Below are 19776 nucleotides of genomic sequence, written 5' to 3'. Positions count from 1 at the left end.
GGGGCGCCAAAATGGGTTGGAAAAACAAATTAAAATGTCATTTTAAGCTGTGTTTTTGCATTATAAATAGTTTGAGGGGGGTGCAAATCGAAAGTTTGAGGGGGGGGGGGGGGTCCCAATCGAAAGTTTCAGGGGCGCGCCAAATTGAAAGTTTGTCCCCGGGCGCCGGGAAGGGTCGCTACGCTTCTGTACCAAATAGTTATTGATTTTATCGTGAACACAAATGAACAAATATAATTGACATAAGAAAATGTAAAACAGGTTTTTTTTTTCAAATTATTCAATGTGGTAACATAGAGAAAAAAAATACTCTTCATAACTATGAATAGGCTTAATTAAGATACATCATTTACACAAGAACTACATTTTAAAAATATGTACAGGCAATGTGTAAACTTAAAATTAAACACTGGGGGGTTTACAAAAAGTCAATAACTTAAGACATAATATCTACATTTTTTACACTAGTTATTCCATCGGATGTTTCCAAACTATTAGATCGTTATCCGATGTTACTGAGATAGTCCATTATTTCATCTTTCATAAAACTTTGAGCAGCATCCCGTCAATAAAATGGTCCCGTGTCATGTTTGGGGTTTTAGAACAACCGTGACAAGAGACGGATAAACAAGCCAAGCTTGTGCTGTTTGCAACACGAACCACCGTCTGCTGACGTCACAGGTGTGTGTGTGTGAGGGGGGGGGGGGGGTTAGTGAGTGGAACTCATCAGCGTGTGGGTCATCTCTGAAAAACTCAGGAGCGGGTTGTCCCCCCTCTCGAACACTTTCAGACCGAGGTGCTGTGGACAAGAAGAGGAAAGTGACGTCAGACTTGCACGCGAACAGAACTCAAGGCATTATGGACAAAATGATTTCAAGGGAAGCAACATTTTAGTGGTGTGGGGGTACGTGTACTCGGGGTGACTATGCTAGTCGACTAAAGAGTCTCTAGTTATACCATTTTGTTTTGGTCAAATTGATATGTGAGGTCTTGATCAACGGAGAGTATGACATATATTATATGATATCTAACTAGCCAACTACGGGATGGAACCCATATCGTCAATTTCAATTTATTTTATTTTACATTTTTTTCTCGCCCCACCCCCCTTTCTTCCAGCTTGTCCTCAGTGGCAAATCTCACCACACGTCACTACAACAATGTGTTTACAATGCTACATGTACCGGTACCCTGGAGTTTAGTCTAGCCGATTAGAATCAGACACCAACAGAAACAAACTCTAATCATTGCAACGTTTCCGTGCATGAGAAGACAACGGTTTAACAGAACAAAGCAATATTTGAATAAAAGCAATTAAAATGTGTAAGAAATAACACAACAGCATTTTAAAACAATTCAACAATCGAGCATAAAACACAGCATTTAAAAAAAAACAACAATAACGAACAAGTTGAATTTCAACACAAAATTAGCAGTTTTTTTTTTTCAAATACAAACACAAAGCAACGAAGCAAAACAGAACAAAATGATATGTCGAAACAAGTAATAAACAAAGCGACATTTCAACACAAAACTAGAAACATTGCACATGAACAAAGCAACAACAGGACATGTCGAAACAGAAAACAAAGCGACATTTTAACACAAAACTAGAAACATTTCTACCAAAAAACGACTTATCGAAACAAAGAGAAAACAAAGCGACATTTCGACATAAAATTAGAAACATTTCTACACAAACAAAGCAACAACTTAATGCCAAACAAAGCGACATATCGAATCACAGAGAAAACAAAGCTACATTTGGCCACTCACTTTGACTGAATGACAAGGATCAGGGAAGAGAACTCTAGCCGTCTTGTTGTAATAATCCGAGGGACTCACCCAGTCCCTCTCCCCCATTAGGAGGTTGTTGTTGGTGCTGCCGATGGTGTTGATGTGGTTCTGGCTGCCGTTGTTGTTGTTGATGTTGTTGTTGATGTTGGTGTTGTTGTTGTTCGATGCTTGAAGCCAGGGCGACTGTTTGACAACGGATACCGGAATGCCCGTGACAGTTGAGTCCTTGTCGTGTAGCCTATAGAAACCAAGAACATTACGGGTTGGTAAATCATTTCTTTTGGTAGCTCTTCCTATAGTGCTATACGTTGTTTTCTGTTTCGTTTACTATATCTAATAGTGTAGTTTTAAACATAGATCATTTAACTTTAAGACAAATAAAATAAAATAATTTTAAAACATTGCTTTGTTTTGTCTTTTATCAAAGATTTCGAGATAATTCTAATTCATTGGTTTTGTAAACACATTTTTGATACCAATTCTTAATATTTTTTTTTAAACTGACAATTTTGACCAAAAACTGTCGAGAAATTTTATTTTATTTCGGCTGTTTGTTGATAATTCGGGCCGATCTGAGTATCCAAGTTCAAACATCTACTTTGGTTAGCAAAAATCTACTTTGATATCAAATATATACTCTAATAGATACACATTTAAATTGATCACCAAATACATTACAAAAAAGATGCCTTAATTACCAAACAGTGACTGATTGCCATACGGATTATCAAAAAGCTGCCTTAATTACCAATGACTTTGATTGCCATACGGATTATCAAAAAGCTGCCTTAATTACCAATGACTTTGATTGCCATATAGATTACCAAAAAGCTGCTCTGATTACCAATTGCTTTGATTGCAAAATAGATAACCAAAAGCTGATTTGATTACCAAAAAGTTACTTTAATTATCGTGAAAACAATGGCGAGGTCAGCCGACGGGTAATTAATTAGTCTAATTAACTAATTAAATATATTCACTCGTTAACATGTTGTCATCAACGATGGTGATCAAAGAATATATATATATATATATGATATAAGTGTAAAATAAATAGCTTGTGTGTAATAATTTGGTAGCAATAAGAAAAGGTTGGGGGGGGGGGGGGGAGTGGCGTGGATGCGAGGTAGAGCGCTAGACTGTTAACATGAAAGTTTCGAGTTCGGCTTTCGGGCCCGAGTCTGTAGGACGTCCCCGAGTGGACAGCCGTATGGGTACCCGACTCGTGCTTGGGAAACAAAGGGGGCTGGGCATAGTGCCGATCACACTATCACCCAGTATGCCCATCCGAAATTCATCAGTGCAATAAACCTTAGGCACGATGAAGACGAAAAAGATAGTCATTCAGCCATAATAGCTTCAGCTACTTAATTTATGTTGTGCAACAGAGAAAACAATTGTATCATTCTAAGTTTAAACATCGCAAGAAAACTGAATTAAATAGGCAATAAGGCAAAAGAAAAATAACATTCATAGCAGTTTTAATAAATAAATAATAATTTAGAGTAGCATAAATTAATTGCTAACGAAGATTGTTTAAAAACGCCATGAATAGAATAATTCAAATGAAAATTATTCAATTTTTGGAAAATGTAAAAATGCGAACTGACCTCATAGAGTTTTCGTGAGCTTTGAGCATGTCGTCAGTGCAGTCCCCGCCGACTGAGTTGTCTGAGCGCTGCTCCAGACTGTTCCTACACTTGGTGCCATTGAGATCCGAACCCTGCTGACTCGTCTCGACCGTCGACATACTCAACCTGTCACCACCAGACTTGCTGCAAGAATTCCACGGAATCCTGTTGTCCGTCTGAAGCCCCATACCATTGTCAGAATTCCCGTGGGGTAGGGAGTGATTTAAGTTCTGGGACGTTGGAATTAGAGAGGAATCGGGCTGGCGTGTACATTTAATGACTGTGTTATGAGGGAGCGGGTTCGAAACCTCGAAAGGCAAAGACATAGAAGGGGAGTCCATGTTTCCGAGTTTGAGTTTTGACGATTGTTCTTTGTTGTTGGGAGTTTGAACGTTCTTGAACACGGAGGACGCTGAGCAAGGGGAGGTGGAGGAGCAGGGCGCCTCTACGGTGTTCATGAACGAGTTGGAGCCGAAGATCGCGGCCGGGTTTCGGAGATCTACGGCGTCGATGGTGGAGAGTCGTCCGGTGCTGAAGCGGTCGGTGGAATGTAGGGAGTGGTCTATGTGCGAGTAGGGTGGGTGGTGGTAGTCGAAGGCGTATCGGCGGACGTCCGGGTGGAACTGGGTAATATCCCCACCGTCTACACGCTTGCTTAAGTCCAAACTGTAGGAATCGATGCCGTACTTCGGGACGTCGTAGCCGTACTTTGCCGGCTGGACGAAATCCGTGTATCCGTTGTTCGGGTACGTGAAACTCGAGTGCTGGTACTGCCTGTGGTCGAGGAAATACCCGTGCTTATCCACATCCAGCCGGTACGGATCCGTTGGTGGATACACGGTCGGGGTTAAAGCACAGTAGCCCTGTGCTCGGTACATGTCCGGTTCAAATCCGAAATTGTTTGTGCCGTAGTACACCGACTCCGGCGGTTTCAATTCTCCGCCGCCGCCGTCGTACGCCGTGAAACCCGTCGGGTAGGAGCAGTACGACGGGATGCCTCCGATGATACAAGCTGCTTTTCTTTTCTTCCCGTTCTGGCAGTCTTTACCGGGCAGGCCGACGCCGGTGAAGTTTGTGGGCGTGGCGGAGTTGCTGTTGTTGCCAGATGCGGCGGCGGCGGAGGTTTTCTTTTTGTTTTTGCTCGACTTGGATTTGGTGGTCAGCTCGTCCTCGCCGAACCCGAACCCCGTGCACATGTCGATGTCCAGCAGCGGGTACGGCAGCTTGAACTCGTTGCCGCGTTTGCCGAATAGGTCATGGCCTTCGTCTTCACTGAAACACACGGAAACAAAAGTCAACATTAAAAGCGTTGAAAATTGTCAATAGAACTGAGGGGGTAAGTATAGAGTAGTATTGACCAGTTAACTCAATTCCTCTATCTTCTCAATCAGAGATAGAGAGAGAGAGAGAGAGCGAGAGAGAAAGGCAACTGGTTAAGTTCGTTTTTGTAAATCTCCAATAAGCAACTAGATTACTGGACGGTTAGGTATATGAAAATGGAATGATATTGTGCCTATGGTAAACAATTTGTCAATAATGTTAGCATTTCACTAAACACGGTTTAAAAATCGAATAACGTTAGGTCTCTTTCTAAAATATTTGGATACGTTTCTCGATGGTATATCAAACACAGTACCTAGATTACACTACTACATCTCCTCTGGAATACAATACTACATCGCTTCTAGATTACACTACTACATCTCCTCTGGAATACAATACTACATCGCTTCTAGATTACACTACTACATCTCCTCTGGAATACAATACTACATCGCTTCTAGATTACACTACTACATCTCTTCTAGACTACAATACTACATCGCTTCTAGATTACACTACTACATCTCTTCTAGACTACAATACTACATCGCTTCTAGATTACTCTACTACATCTCTTTTAGACTACAATACTACATCGCTTCTAGATTACACTACTACATCGTTTTTCTAGACTACAATACTCTTCTAGACTACAATACAACATCGCTTCTAGATTACAATACTATATTTCTTCTAGACTACACAGACACATCGCATCTAGACTACTACATCGCTTCTATATTTTACTACTAGAGCTACAGCATTCCTCAAGTACTCACGTCAGCTGTCTGTGTGTACAAATGATGAAGTCAGGTTTGCTGTTCTTGTAGATGACTTTACAGCTAGACTGCAGCCACAGCCATTGTTGGTGTTTCGTCTGCCAGCGGTAGGAAATTAGACCGGAACTTCCGGTTTTGATAACTGCAAAACATTCATTAAAACGTAATTAATTAACGTTTTGAATCGTGTGGGCTAGATAAATGTGTAAGCTATTGATATTTTTATTTTTGTTTTATGGTTGAGTGAACATGTTACGGTCCAGTGGGTAGTCACGGAGACACCACGCACCATTTGTTTTAGGGTGAATGACTTGAATTACAGCGTGGCCCAGTTGAGTTTCAATTCCGTAATTAGGTCTGGGAGAAATCAGCGCCAGGCGATTAGGAAACATACAGGGAAACAACAGAATCAGGTAGCAGGTGATAGCGATTGGTGTCGATGGTAGACGCTGATGTTGGCCATAGTAGCTCATGGTAGCCGCTAGTAGCCAATGGTGGAAAATGGTAGACGCTGCTAGCCAATGGTAGCCAACGGTAGACGCTATTAGCCAATGGTAGCCACTAGTAGCCAATGGTAGCCACTAGTAACCACTAGTAGCCAGTGGTAGCCAATGGTAGACTCTAGTAGCGCCTAGTAGACAATGGTAGCCAATTGTAGACGCAAATAGCCAATGGTAGCCACTAGTAGATAATTGTAGACGCTAGTATCCAATGGTAGCCAATGGTAGCCAATGGTAGCCAATAGAAGCAGATAGGAACCAATCGGAGCCGATAATATCCAATGACACCGATAACAATATACTATTTTCAGCGCTCCTCAAGTACCCTTCGTGCACAAGTTATTCAACATAAACAGATGTTCGTGTCACTCAATGGACAGAACACCTTCACACACACACGAAATTATTTGTATCAGTACTCACGTTCTTGATGAGCAGACGAGAAATAGTTGAGGTCGTCTGGGTGGATGAGGTCATACCCTGACTTGTTGGCCAGTTCGTGGTCACTGTAGGCAAACATAGACTTGCCCCTGTAAACAAAAACACGAGAGGTGAGTTTTTGAAAGATTCAGTCCCTACAGTTCATCGACGTGATTTGATTATTCGAGTTATTTGGCAGGTCTTAATGTGTTTGATGTGGCGATTTCAATGTCGGGAACCATTTAAGTCTTTGAACACTGACCGGTTTACATTCATGTAATTGAAAAAATAGTTACTAAAAGTACAAATGCAGATGAAATTATAAGATCTAAAGCCGAATAACATGTGCATCTGGTTTTGTTTTCTGTTAATTTTTTATTCAAAATTTATTTATAATAGCGAGTGTTGCAATAGTGGATCGAAAATATTTTAAAAAATTAGTTCTCATATATATGACATATATGTCACATATATGTCACATACAAGTCACATCACATATGTGAAAACGTATTATTAATAAAGTTAATGCAATGTCGCTCTACACAGTCGGAACACTCCATGACACAGAGCAACACAGCAACGATAGAGGTATCAATTTTAAACCGTGCCAGCCTAATTTTATCGCAGGAGGAATAGATCAATTTTTAATTAGATTATGGTCCATTTTTTATAAAGATCAGGGATTCACCTTCACATTGGCATATGCGGCGCCATAAGGTCGGTGTCCTGGATGGCGAGGCTTTTTATGAAATTTGTATTCATACATTTCAAATAGATTTATCTTTATTGTTATAGCTCTCTATATCGATCATAGTATAACCTTAATATCAGTGGAAATATATTGTATATATATATATATATATGTACTTTTTTATTTACATACATAAAATATATAGGTTAAATATAAATATATAAATATATAAATAATATACATATATATATATATATATAGATTATATATATACATATATATATATATATATATATATATATATATATATATATATATATATATATATATATATATATATATATATATATATATATATATATATATATATATATATATATATATATATATATATATATATATATATATATATATATAATTATATATATATATATATATATATACAAATTATATAAATACGCGCATATATATACATACATACACACACATAAGTGATTCAGGTATTTATAACTTTATAACTTCAACTTGAACCATATTGAACTGAGGTTAGAAGATGACCAGAAATATTGGCATGTGTGCTAACAAAATCAATGAAGCCGTCCTAGGCGTAAGTCGGCGATACCTGAATTATTGACACCTCTGGATTACCGGTCGCCCGTGACGTCACTTCAGGCCATATGGCTCAAGTTATTTTTTTTAACTCACTCCCGGACTGATCAGGGGGACATAATTAATTTAGCTAATCAAGCAATAGGGTTTCCCAATAAAGGTAATTAACGTGGGCAAGAAACGCGGTGGTCGCCCCTGTTCCTCGTCTAGACAATGGGACAGAAAAAACTTGGTTTAATCGGGTGGGGAAAGTACAATAGGGGGTGAATCGTAATGGGAGGCAATCATGGATAATGTATTTATGGAAGACCGGATGGGTATGAATTATTTCTTGTGATTTTTTTTTATATCTTTGCTAGTGCTGTCGTCTCATATTTTATGCTGCCTGCCCCTAGCGGGGTTCATAGTAGAGTAAGTTTTTGTTGGAAGGGAAATAACTGAGCAGTTGCTAAAGTAAAGAAAGGTAGAATACACTGCTGAATTTTTAATCCAAAATTTTTATTGAATAAAAAAAAAAATAAGTTAATTTTCTAATTAGCAGACCCCCCCCCCCCCCCCCCTAAAATAAATAAAATTAAACAACAAAAAAAAAAACAAAAAAAAACATCCCAATCCTGATGGTAATATAAAATACCACTTCATCTATTCCTCATGTTTATATTAATAAATCCTCTTAACAATTTTTATGCGTTTTTAAAAAGAAAATATTGCAGATTTGATGTTCTAAAAGAAAGATAACATTATTTTTAATTGATGGAATAAACTATTCTCATTTGCAGAAAATTAGTTAGGTTGATTAACATCTAATCCTTATTACGTCTTGTAATGGATTAACTATCAGCTGACTGACTTACCTGTTGTGTATCTTCTGTCAAATCTATATATATAATTCTCTTCTTCGAGCCGTTAGAAAACAAGCTGCAAACGCTCTCCCTACCTCTCCACCCCTACATGGTTTTAGTGAGCTGTGTTCACTCTAAATGTTTACAAGCAGAGCCAACGATTTTAAACGTAGGGGGGGGGGGGGGGAGGAGGAGGGGGGGAGGGAAGGAGGGGGGGGGGGGGTTATGGTCCTTAACGAGCTACTTATAGTGTTTTAAAGAAATATTTTCAGTGTCAGCGTTGGTACTGTCGAATTCACAAATTATGAATTATTGAAAATTAGAAACAACTAAATAGCGGCGTATGTTATGCCGCGGGCCGGCTCGTATCAACTAAAAGACTTAACTGTTGTCCATCTTTGCCAATTATCAGCTAAAAGAATTACCTGTTGTCCATGGTAACGGGTGAGTAGTCCATCTTGTGTTTGGTCTTGAAGGTCATCTCACGTGAGGGAATGTCAAACAGGCTGAGCGGCCCAAAAGGTGAGCAGGTGGCAAACAGGGCCAGCTGTGGCTCATCGGCGCGGGGGCCCTGACCGTGCAGTACCCGGATCCAGCCGTTGATCTCCAGGGTCTGGGGGAGGGGGGAGGGAGGGAGGAGGAAGTCAATACAGACATTATGAAGAGAAATTCTAAAATAGAGAGACTAAAATATCCTTTAACAGTACCGCAGTGATGTATGTGTAGACTATAAAACAATTAACAGATGAAGTATTTTTTTATGCCTATTCAACATTGGTATTCACTTTTTCTTACTTCAACTATTCTAGTAATTCGATTAAAGGTTTACAAAAATAAAATATTCAAATTTAAAGCGTGATTTATTATTTTTATTATGCTAAAAATAGTTTTTTTTTTAAAATACAATAAAAATTGCATGCTCGACTCATTTACTTTTATAATTAGGTGTAATATTAATTACTAATCGACTGATCCAAATTACGTTGAAGGTTATAAAACGATTGCTCCTTAGATTTTCAGTTCAGAGAATATTTTCTGACATGGTCTGTTTGCTTAAAACATGTTTATACATTCATTTCTGTTAGTAATACGTGCGGTTAATGCTAAATAAAACTTAACTGATAATATTTAACGACGTTTTAACTAGATGGAATGCGCCACAGATTCTTTCAGAAAATATTTTAATGTCGTAACAATCATGCATCAGCAATCTTGAGTAAGTAAATTTCTATTTTTATTGATGATGGTGTCAAGTAAAAGATATTATGCATGGGCCAGTACAGAAATTCTATGGATGATATAAACACAAATCTGCTGTTGTAAGATGGCGTTTTACCCCAATTTCATGCACACAAATTTTAATCTTAAAAAAAAAAAAAAAAAAAAAAAAAAAAAAAAAAAAAAAAGGGGGCATGTCCCAAACTATTAAATCAAAGACAAAAGTCAGCCGGTTGATGAAGTATATTCATTAATAGTGAGAAAAATAAAAACCAATAGTAAATACTTACAATGAAACCGGAAGTGTTGTCTAGTAGACACCTGAAGCGAACAGTGAATGACCGATGTAAACAGTTCATGTTTTCTGTTGGAAGAAAAAAAAACCCAAATTGAATATATTTACCACATTTTTCTCTGGCCACTTGTTCGACCAAAACAAGAAAGGAAACTTTTAATAGAAAGATAAATCTCGAGGCAACTCGAACTACCGGGGGTAATGAGATTTTGTGTATCGGCCGGGCTTGTTGGAATCGATACTGTTTCCTCTGTTCGATGGTAGCGCCCTAATGGCTCGCGTGCTTGTGTCTCATCCATTTTGGCGTCGAGAGTAAGACGGAACTCAATGCGCGCGCATTAAAGTAATTCTATATTTGTTAACTTGTATTGCACTTTTGTAGCGGCGGGGAGGGTTTTAGTTTAGCTTCAAAACGACAAGTGATAATACATTTGTTGGTGATGTTGAGGTGAAGTTGGTCGTGTGGTCGATGGTAAAGTTGTTGTGGTCCAAGATGTCTAGCTGTGGGTCATGCATGGGCTAAAGGTCAAGGAGAAATATAGCCCGATGCTGAAAGCGATTTGAAAGTTTGTTTCAGTATGTGTGGGATTGGACGGGTGGCGTACCTGCGTATGGTGAGTAGGTTAGTGGGGTGGGGGATGTGTGATTGAGTGGTTTAAAAACAAAGGTAACAAATGACTTTGAATATACATATGTAAGAGAGTGATAATGTCACGTGGTTTAATGTATAGGTAATGATAGTGAATGGAGTAAGGGGTAGGTAAATAGGTTATTGAGGGGGGGGGGGGGTTAAGTGGGTTGTTCACTGAAAAAGAAAGGTTGATGTAGTGAATGCTATCTAAATTGATCTGGCAGATTCATGTTGCGCTGGATGATAACATCGTGTCTTATTTCCGTGTGCATTGTGCGCATGCGTAAATGGGAAGAAGCGCGGGATAGGATAGTTGTGCGGGTGGGGGTAGGTAAGGTCAGATGGGTAGAAACGTGCCGGGTCGATAACGCATTTGGCAACGTTGTCAAGTGCTGAAATTATTTGTGAGTATCTGTTAAAGTGTAGGTGTCTCTTCCTGTGTGTCTATGTGCGTGTAGTCTGAGAGAGTGAGGTAGGTAGAACAGAACCCCGCCCAGCCCCCACTCACCAGGCAGCATAGTCTCGTGCAGGGAGATGCCAGACTTGTCTGAGGGCAGCATCGAGTTCCAGGTCAGCTGTCTCTTGAACTCCTCCCTGTCCTCGGAGTGGATGAGCTCCATCACGGACTGGTGGATGATGTCGGACTGGAAGTAGATAGGTAAACAGATGTATGACTGAAGGTCGGCAGGTAAACAGATGTATGACTGAAGGTCGGCAGGTAAACAGATGTATGGCTGAAGGTCGGCAGGTAAACATAGGGCTGACTTAAAGTAGGGAAAGTAAAGGCGGCTTGGCACAGTGCTAACTATACTATCCCTTCATGTGCCGAGGTCTCAGAAACAGGTGAACTCTACTTCACTTGCTGATGGACCGTCAGCTTCGACAAAGAACTTGTTTTACAACATTACCCCCCACCCCGTCCCTCCTTCCCCACCCTCACTTCTAACAATCAGCACTGAAAGAATTTCTAGAATACGATATCAAGGTCGATTACCACGAAAAGAGTTATCCCACTTTGATGCTCCTTTAAATAAAACAACAGACAAAAGACTTATTCGTCTCACACCGATATCACTTCCCAGCAAACAAACCCTAACACCATAAACCCTAATCAAACACGGATTATTATAAAAATTAACGACCCCGTCTATGATAATCTACTATAATCGTTAATCTGTTATCCCTCAGCTTCTGATACATCGCAGGAATGTGTTAGTAAGAAGATAATACGCCATTAACCGTATCTTGTTATAGCACTTGTCAATCTTCCCTTTTTACTTCCCTTGTGTGATGACAAAAGAGTTACCGTTCCTGCATGTTTTATAACGAGTGTAAAGTATAAAAATAAAAGGACATTGAGCTATGAATATTTTATAATAATCGTTTCTGTTTTAGTTGGGACGTAGTCTTGCAAGATCCGATTAAGGAATTATGGGATACGTAAGGGTGCCTTCAGGATTAGGGAGGTTATGACAAAATATTTGATGTGGTGGATCGTGTGGCGGAGTTGTGTGGGAAGTTGTGTGAGGGATATGGCAGAACAAAGGCGTGTGTGTGGGTGGGGGAAGGCAAGAAGAGGTGGTTGATTATATGTCATTTGTAGCTGGTTAAGTATGTGTCATTTGTACATAGTTTCGTTTGTAGATGTTTAGACATACATTATGTTATTTAGAACTGGTGAGCTACGTGTCATTTGCAGCCGGTTTTAAGTATGTGTTATTTCTAAATGATATCAGGCGTAACAATCGTTGACTGGGTGATATTCTTAGTTGGTAAACTATGTCATTTAAAACTGTTGAACTACTTGTCATTTGCAGATGGTAAGTATGTGTCATTTCTAAATGATGACAGGCGTATCTATCGTTGATTGAATGGCATTTATGGTTGGTCAATTATGTCATTTACAAATGTTTATTTCTGTAGTTTGGACTGAGCGATTTGCTGCCGAAAAATGCGTTGTTATTTATTGTTAGTTAATTATCATTGATAAGTGGGAAATTATTTTCATTCTTCGCACTTGAACTTAATGTCATCAGCAGATGACAAGTTGGATGTCATTTTGCAGCTGGTCCATATAGCAGTAAGCTGGTCGCTTTAGTAACATTTGTACCAGCTTTGTAACCTTTATTTCAGCCGGGCAATTCACCTGGGTCAAATTAATGTCAACTGCAAAAGATACTGTCTTAGAATTCTTTTTTTTTTTTCAAAATCCCAGTCCCTGATTGAATAGATTAGCTAATCGCCGTGGACTTGTAGGAAATAACGACCGCACCATAAACAGCGCCGTTATATTGCGGGAATTTCCGAACACCAGGAATACACCGCCGCGTTTACGCAGGTCTTTTTAAGGCTACATGTTAATTGCCAACTTATGTTTCATGGCTCGGTGTAAACTAAGATGGCGGATGGGTGCCCTTTTATTCGGGGCCACGGTTTTAGCCGTGTATTGCTTGAACCAGGGATATTTTTTCAGTTATTTTATTTGTGATAATTTTGTCTTGGGTAACTGATAAAAGTGTAGTTTTTAAAAAGTTAGGTATTTATTTTATAGTTAAATTAACTGGATTAGTTAACTAGTTATAATAAAAAAAGACGTCATTGTAAATTTTTAAAAGTTAGTTCTTTATTTTATAGTTAGTTCACTTAATCAATTAACTGGATTCGTTAACTAGTCATAATTTAAAAAATCGATTATATATTCGCTGCATTGAGTGATAGAGTTGTGTTTTTGATTTTTTAATTCCTGAAGCGCCAACGGATTCACTCAGCTTATATGGGTACCTAACTCGAGTTGGGGAAAGTAAACGCGGCTATTCAAAGCACTGACCACATTATTCTTTCATATGACAGTATCAAAGTAACACATGAACTCTACCTTGTTTGATCTGCGAATATAAAGCCAGACAGTTTACTTTGGAAGTTACCTTACTTGTACTTAAACTACAGTTACCTCCCTGCCCTCTTATTTCTCACGTAGTTCATGACTAAATAAACCACCACATCTCAAAAGCTATCGTCCTCTCTTTTGTTTTTCTTTTATTTAAATTTTATTTACCGCGCCGAACGCCGAACACCGCTCGTACCAAGTTATGTTCAATTAATTGCTTGCCTTTAAAGGGCGTCAACTCCGACTTGCCAGTGATTGCCTCAGCATAAATCACAACCATTAAACATCTGACGCTATTCTCTATGCTTTATCTTCCTGCGATTAGAGTTATTCCCCTTGGTCTCGTGTCAAAATATTAAGATTGCTGGTTGATATGAGAGAACACAAGGGTTTTTTTTTTTTTAGATGACCAAATTTATGTGGCGGAAAGTTTGTAGATGTGTTCTGAGCGTCACAAACTCGTACAGCGTTTTTTGTTGTGTCCCGGTTAACGACGCAACGAACGTCCCACCCACAATTCATAACAGGTATGTTCCCCGCGGTCTGATTAGCGCCTCTCCCCACTCCCACCCGTTTCATACATTATATAGACTTCAATGCTTCGGTAATTAAATACTCACAAAAAAAAACGGAGAGAGAAGATTGAAATGCTTTCAATGTGCAAAATCGGAAGTTCACCTCGTCAGCGTCTTCACGCATACACATACATACATACACACACATACATTAACACACACACACACACACACACACACACCCATACACACATGCACACACGCGCGTTCAGCAGCAACCTGAAGAAGACAAGGTTCAACTCTACCAACAGCTACAATAAAATATTATAAAGTAAATAATGTATGGCTGATTACCCGAAAGGGAAAATAGGTTGTATGAAATAACAATTCTGGGAAATGATCGATTACTTCATGCAATCACTGATATGGTTACCTTGCTAACAGATCGACTGTAGCATACAATCATGGATTGTTCTACTTGGTCAAATGTAGCATGCAATCACAGATTGGACTAACCAGTCGTCTCTATAATTACGGATTGAGCTAAATGATTGATTGTGGCATACAATCACTGATTGGGCTAACTGATTGATTGTACCAGGCAATCATAGTGATGCATCTGAAGCTAGGTAATGTTTAACGAAACCCGCACACAAAATAAATAGTATATAAAAGAAGCAATCAAAACGATAAAAATGTATTTATTTCTGTGCTGTATATAGAAAAGCTAATAGATACAGACAAAACAATATATCACTATAACGTTTGCATTGTGACGCACACCTCGCTCATTACTCGACAACGACTTGCTTTCAACCGCGAAAAACTTCAAGAATAAACAGCGAACAAGCTAAAAAAAAAGGGGTAAACGAAAAAGTGGAGCAGCTTGTCATCTTTGTCGTAGTGGGTGGTTGGGTGGGCCGGTATATCCGCTTGCCGTGGAGATCAGCCGAGCCGATTAGATTAGATCAGACCATCAAAGTGTAACCCGATCGCCCCCAGCACACGTGTGCAACTGTCGGTAACTACGTACACTTTCGGTCAATGCAAACACCGAAAGATGGAGGGAAAATTGGAGGAAAGAAGTGGTGGTGTCGGGGTGGGGTGGGGGGGGGGGGTATGAAAGATACGCATTCTGATCAATTGGCGGTTGGGATGGTTGCGGGCTGGTTTGGGTTAGGTGTGATGGTGGGGGCTGGTTGTCAATGGGTGGATACTGGTTTAGATGGTTGGTGACTGGTTGTCATGGTTGGGGGGATGTTCTGATGGTTGAATACTGAGATAGAGTGGTTGCATTTGTGTCCAAATGAAAGAGATATAAAAATATACAGCCACACAGAGAGATGTCAGCAATATATATATATATATATATATATATATATATATATATATATATATATATATATATATATATATATATATATATATATATGGGGGGCGTGGTCTTACGGTAGAGAGTCTAGAGTTCAAATCCGGATTCAGATCAGTGGTACGTCTCTGAGTTAGGGAAACAAAAGCGGCTGGGCATAGTGCTGACTACACTATCCCTACATATGCCGAGGTCAATGAATCAGATGCTCTCTACTTCGACTGCCCCATGTGTCTTGGGCACGAACGGGATAAAAAGAATATATATATATATATATATATATATATATATATATATACATATATATATATATATATATATATATATATATATATATATATATATATATATATATATATATATATATATAAGTGTGTGTGTTTGTTGGCCTATATGTGTGTGTGTCTAAATGTGTGTGTCTATGTGTGAGTGTGTCTAAGTGTAAATAGTGAAGACGATATATCGGCAAGTTGTCTCCCTGGGTGCTAACATTAGTCGCCACGCCGTAGTTACCCGCTTCTCACTGACCCGTGACCAGGACTCCACCAGCTGACGGCTCCACTAGGTCGGTGCCACACACAACTCTGTTAACACGTGGGACACAGGTAGCAGCTCGCGAATGGCACCGGCACCTGAGGCGGCGGTCTGACAGATTTGGGGTTTCAATCAATCACATGTTCAACCATGCGTGATACACGAGTCGGGCTACGCGAGACATCCATATATATATATATATATATATATATATATATATATATATATATATATATATATATATATATATATATATATATATATATATATGTATATATATATATATATATATATATATATATATATATGTATATATTGTCTAAGTGTGGAGGTGTGCACATGAATATATGTCTGTGGGAGTAATAATTGTATCATTAAACATCGACCGAAACGTACCCTTTTCATAATACCCCAACCTAATATTCCTTACAACTAAATCAGAACACTCCTATCTTTAGAAGTGTCTATTGTATAAAAAAAACAACTCATAAATTAGTTGTTTGTTAAAATCTGAAACTAAAATGTTATTGAAAAAAAATGATTGACACTTTTTTTCCTGTCGCATGCATACATCCAATACGAGAGCCATGTGATAAAAAGGTTGAGAAAATCACCAACCTGATGGAATCCTAGGTACTGCTCGACTGTTCTGGAAGCAAAAAACACCTCCCCTTCACACGTGACTACAAACAGGAAACCATACAATGCCTGTGGGTGGGGTGGGGGGAGAAAAAATATATGTAATTAATCTGTTGCTAAATTGTTTCGTTTCAACAATCGTTACAACAATTTGTTCTATTTAGTCAATTATTTACAACAGTTTGTCTTTCTAGCCAATCATTACACCAGTTTGTTCTATCTAGCCAATCATTATAATAGTGTGTCCTGTCTAGTCTATCATTATAACTTTATTTTCTGTTTAGCTATTCGGCAGTATTCGCCCCATCAAGTCCATTCCCTGGCCACCATTCCCCGTCCACCATTCCCCAATCCCCTGTCACCATCTCCCCTTCACCACTCAACGGTCTCATGTAGTTCACAGCTTGACGCCATCTTGGTCTCCGGCTTGGAGAGTTCTTGCGGTGTGAAGCGTCGCGTCTGATTTCCGTGCTGGTCAAAGACCGGGAGACTTTCTCGCCGCATGTACATACCGACTGACTGTGGTGCTAGTCCGGTCGCATCTCTATTCCATTAGATTTGGACATGTTCTAGATGTGTGCTAATGAGCTTTTAGAATAAGATGAAGTGGACCTTTCTAAAACCTATTCGGCACTCGAAAATTTCGGAATTTTAAAAGCGAAGAGCGTTGAGTGTGATATATGGAGATAACATCAGAGAACAGGGCAGCTAAGATAAGTCAATGACAGATGCCAAGAGGCAGACATCACACAGACAAGACGTCAAGAGGCAGACATAACACAGACAAGACGTTAAGGGGCAGACATAACACAGACAAGAGGTCAAGGGGCAGACATAACACAGACAAGACGTCAAGAGGCAGACATAACACAGACAAGACGTCAAGAGGCAGACATCACACAGAAAAGACGTCAAGAGGCAGACATAACACAGACAAGACGTCAAGAGGCAGACATAACACAGATAAAAAGGTCAAGGGTCAGACATAACACAGACAAGACGTCAAGAGGCAGACATAACACAGACAAGACGTCAAGAGGCAGACATCACACAGACAAGACGTCAAGAGGCAGACATAACACAGACAAGACGTTAAGGGGCAGACATAACACAGACAAGAGGTCAAGGGGCAGACATAACACAGACAAGACGTCAAGAGGCAGACATAACACAGACAAGACGTCAAGAGGCAGACATCACACAGACAAGACGTCAAGAGGCAGACATAACACAGACAAGACGTCAAGAGGCAGACATAAAACAGACAAGAGGTCAAGGGTCAGACATAACACAGACAAGACGTCAAGAGGCAGACATAACACAGACAAGACGTCAAGAGGCAGACATAACACTGACAAGAGGTCAAGGGGCAGACATAACACAGACAAGAGGTCAAGGGGCAGACATAACACAGACAAGACGTCAAGAGGCAGACATCACACAGACAAGACGTCAAGAGGAAGACATAACACAGACAAGAGGTCAAGGGTCAGACATAACACAGACAAGACGTCAAGGGGCAGACATAACACAGACAAGACGTCAAGAGGCAGACATAACACAGACAAGAGGTCAAGGGGCAGACATAACACAGACAAGACGTCAAGAGGCAGACATAACACAGACAAGACGTCAAGAGGCAGACATAACACAGACAAGAGGTCAAGGGTCAGACATAACACAGACAAGACGTCAAGAGGCAGACATAACACAGACAAGAGGTCAAGGGGCAGACATAACACAGACAAGAGGTCAAGGGGCAGACATAACAAAGACAAGACGTCAAGAGGCAGACATAACACAGACAAGAGTTCAAGAGGCAGACATAACACAGACAAGACGTTAAGGGGCAGACATAACACAGACAAGACGTCAAGAGGCAGACATAACACAGACAAGAGTTCAAGAGGCAGACATAACACAGACAAGACGTTAAGGGGCAGACATAACACAGACAAGACGTCAAGGGGCAGACATAACACAGACAAGACGTCAAGAGGTAGACATAACACAGACAAGACGTCAAGAGGCAGACATAACACAGACAAGACGTCAAGAGGCAGACATAACACAGACAAGAGGTCAAGGGGCAGACATAACACAGACAAGACGTCAAGAGGCAGACATAACACAGACAAGACGTCAAGAGGCAGACATAACACAGACAAGAGGTCAAGGGTCAGACATAACACAGACAAGACGTCAAGAGGCAGACATAACACAGACAAGAGGTCAAGGGGCAGACATAACACAGACAAGAGGTCAAGGGGCAGACATACCACAGACAAGACGTCAAGAGGCAGACATAACACAGACAAGAGATCAAGGGGCAGACATAACACAGACAAGACGTCAAGAGGCAGACATAACACAGACAAGAAGTCAAGAGGCAGACATCACACAGACAAGACGTCAAGAGGCAGACATAACACAGACAAGACGTCAAGAGGCAGACATAACACAGACAAGAGGTCAAGGGTCAGACATAACACAGACAAGACGTCAAGAGGAAGACATAACACAGACAAGACGTCAAGAGGCAGACATAACACAGACAAGAGGTCAAGGGGCAGACATAACACAGACAAGAGGTCAAGGGGCAGACATAACACAGACAAGACGTCAAGAGGCAGACATCACACAGACAAGACGTCAAGAGGAAGACATAACACAGACAAGAGGTCAAGGGTCAGACATAACACAGACAAGACGTCAAGAGGCAGACATAACACAGACAAGACGTCAAGAGGCAGACATAACACAGACAAGAGGTCAAGGGTCAGACATAACACAGACAAGACGTCAAGAGGCAGACATAACACAGACAAGAGGTCAAGAGGCAGACATAACACAGACAAGAGGTCAAGGGGCAGACATAACACAGACAAGACGTCAAGAGGCAGACATAACACAGACAAGAGTTCAAGAGGCAGACATAACACAGACAAGACGTTAAGGGGCAGACATAACACAGACAAGACGTCAAGAGGCAGACATAACACAGACAAGAGTTCAAGAGGCAGACATAACACAGACAAGACGTTAAGGGGCAGACATAACACAGACAAGACGTCAAGGGGCAGACATAACACAGAC

At 40.0% G+C, this 19776-nt stretch overlaps 1 protein-coding gene across 1 annotated transcript in view; it reads right to left on the bottom strand.

Annotated features, from left to right (window-relative positions):
• Window positions 1-709: 709 nt before the first annotated feature.
• The window catches only part of LOC131930762 (uncharacterized), a 51006-nt gene continuing 31939 nt past the window's right edge, over window positions 710-19776 (bottom strand). Inside the window, exons 4-13 of the mRNA XM_059287369.1 lie at window positions 16660-16749; window positions 11245-11380; window positions 10101-10174; window positions 9018-9205; window positions 6454-6560; window positions 5531-5672; window positions 4514-4700; window positions 3408-4462; window positions 1777-2035; window positions 710-799 (exon numbers count right to left, since the gene is read on the bottom strand). Of these exons, the coding sequence (XP_059143352.1) occupies window positions 710-799; window positions 1777-2035; window positions 3408-4462; window positions 4514-4700; window positions 5531-5672; window positions 6454-6560; window positions 9018-9205; window positions 10101-10174; window positions 11245-11380; window positions 16660-16749 (2328 nt within the window). The remainder of the gene's footprint in view (window positions 800-1776; window positions 2036-3407; window positions 4463-4513; window positions 4701-5530; window positions 5673-6453; window positions 6561-9017; window positions 9206-10100; window positions 10175-11244; window positions 11381-16659; window positions 16750-19776) is intronic.

Source organism: Physella acuta, unplaced genomic scaffold (assembly GCF_028476545.2).
Source record: "Physella acuta isolate Inbredline_101_S28 unplaced genomic scaffold, ASM2847654v3 ptg001839l, whole genome shotgun sequence".
In the NCBI taxonomy this organism is placed as follows: domain Eukaryota; kingdom Metazoa; phylum Mollusca; class Gastropoda; family Physidae; genus Physella; species Physella acuta.
Note: the sequence above shows the minus strand (reverse complement) of the source record. Positions and strands in the feature narration are given on the sequence as shown.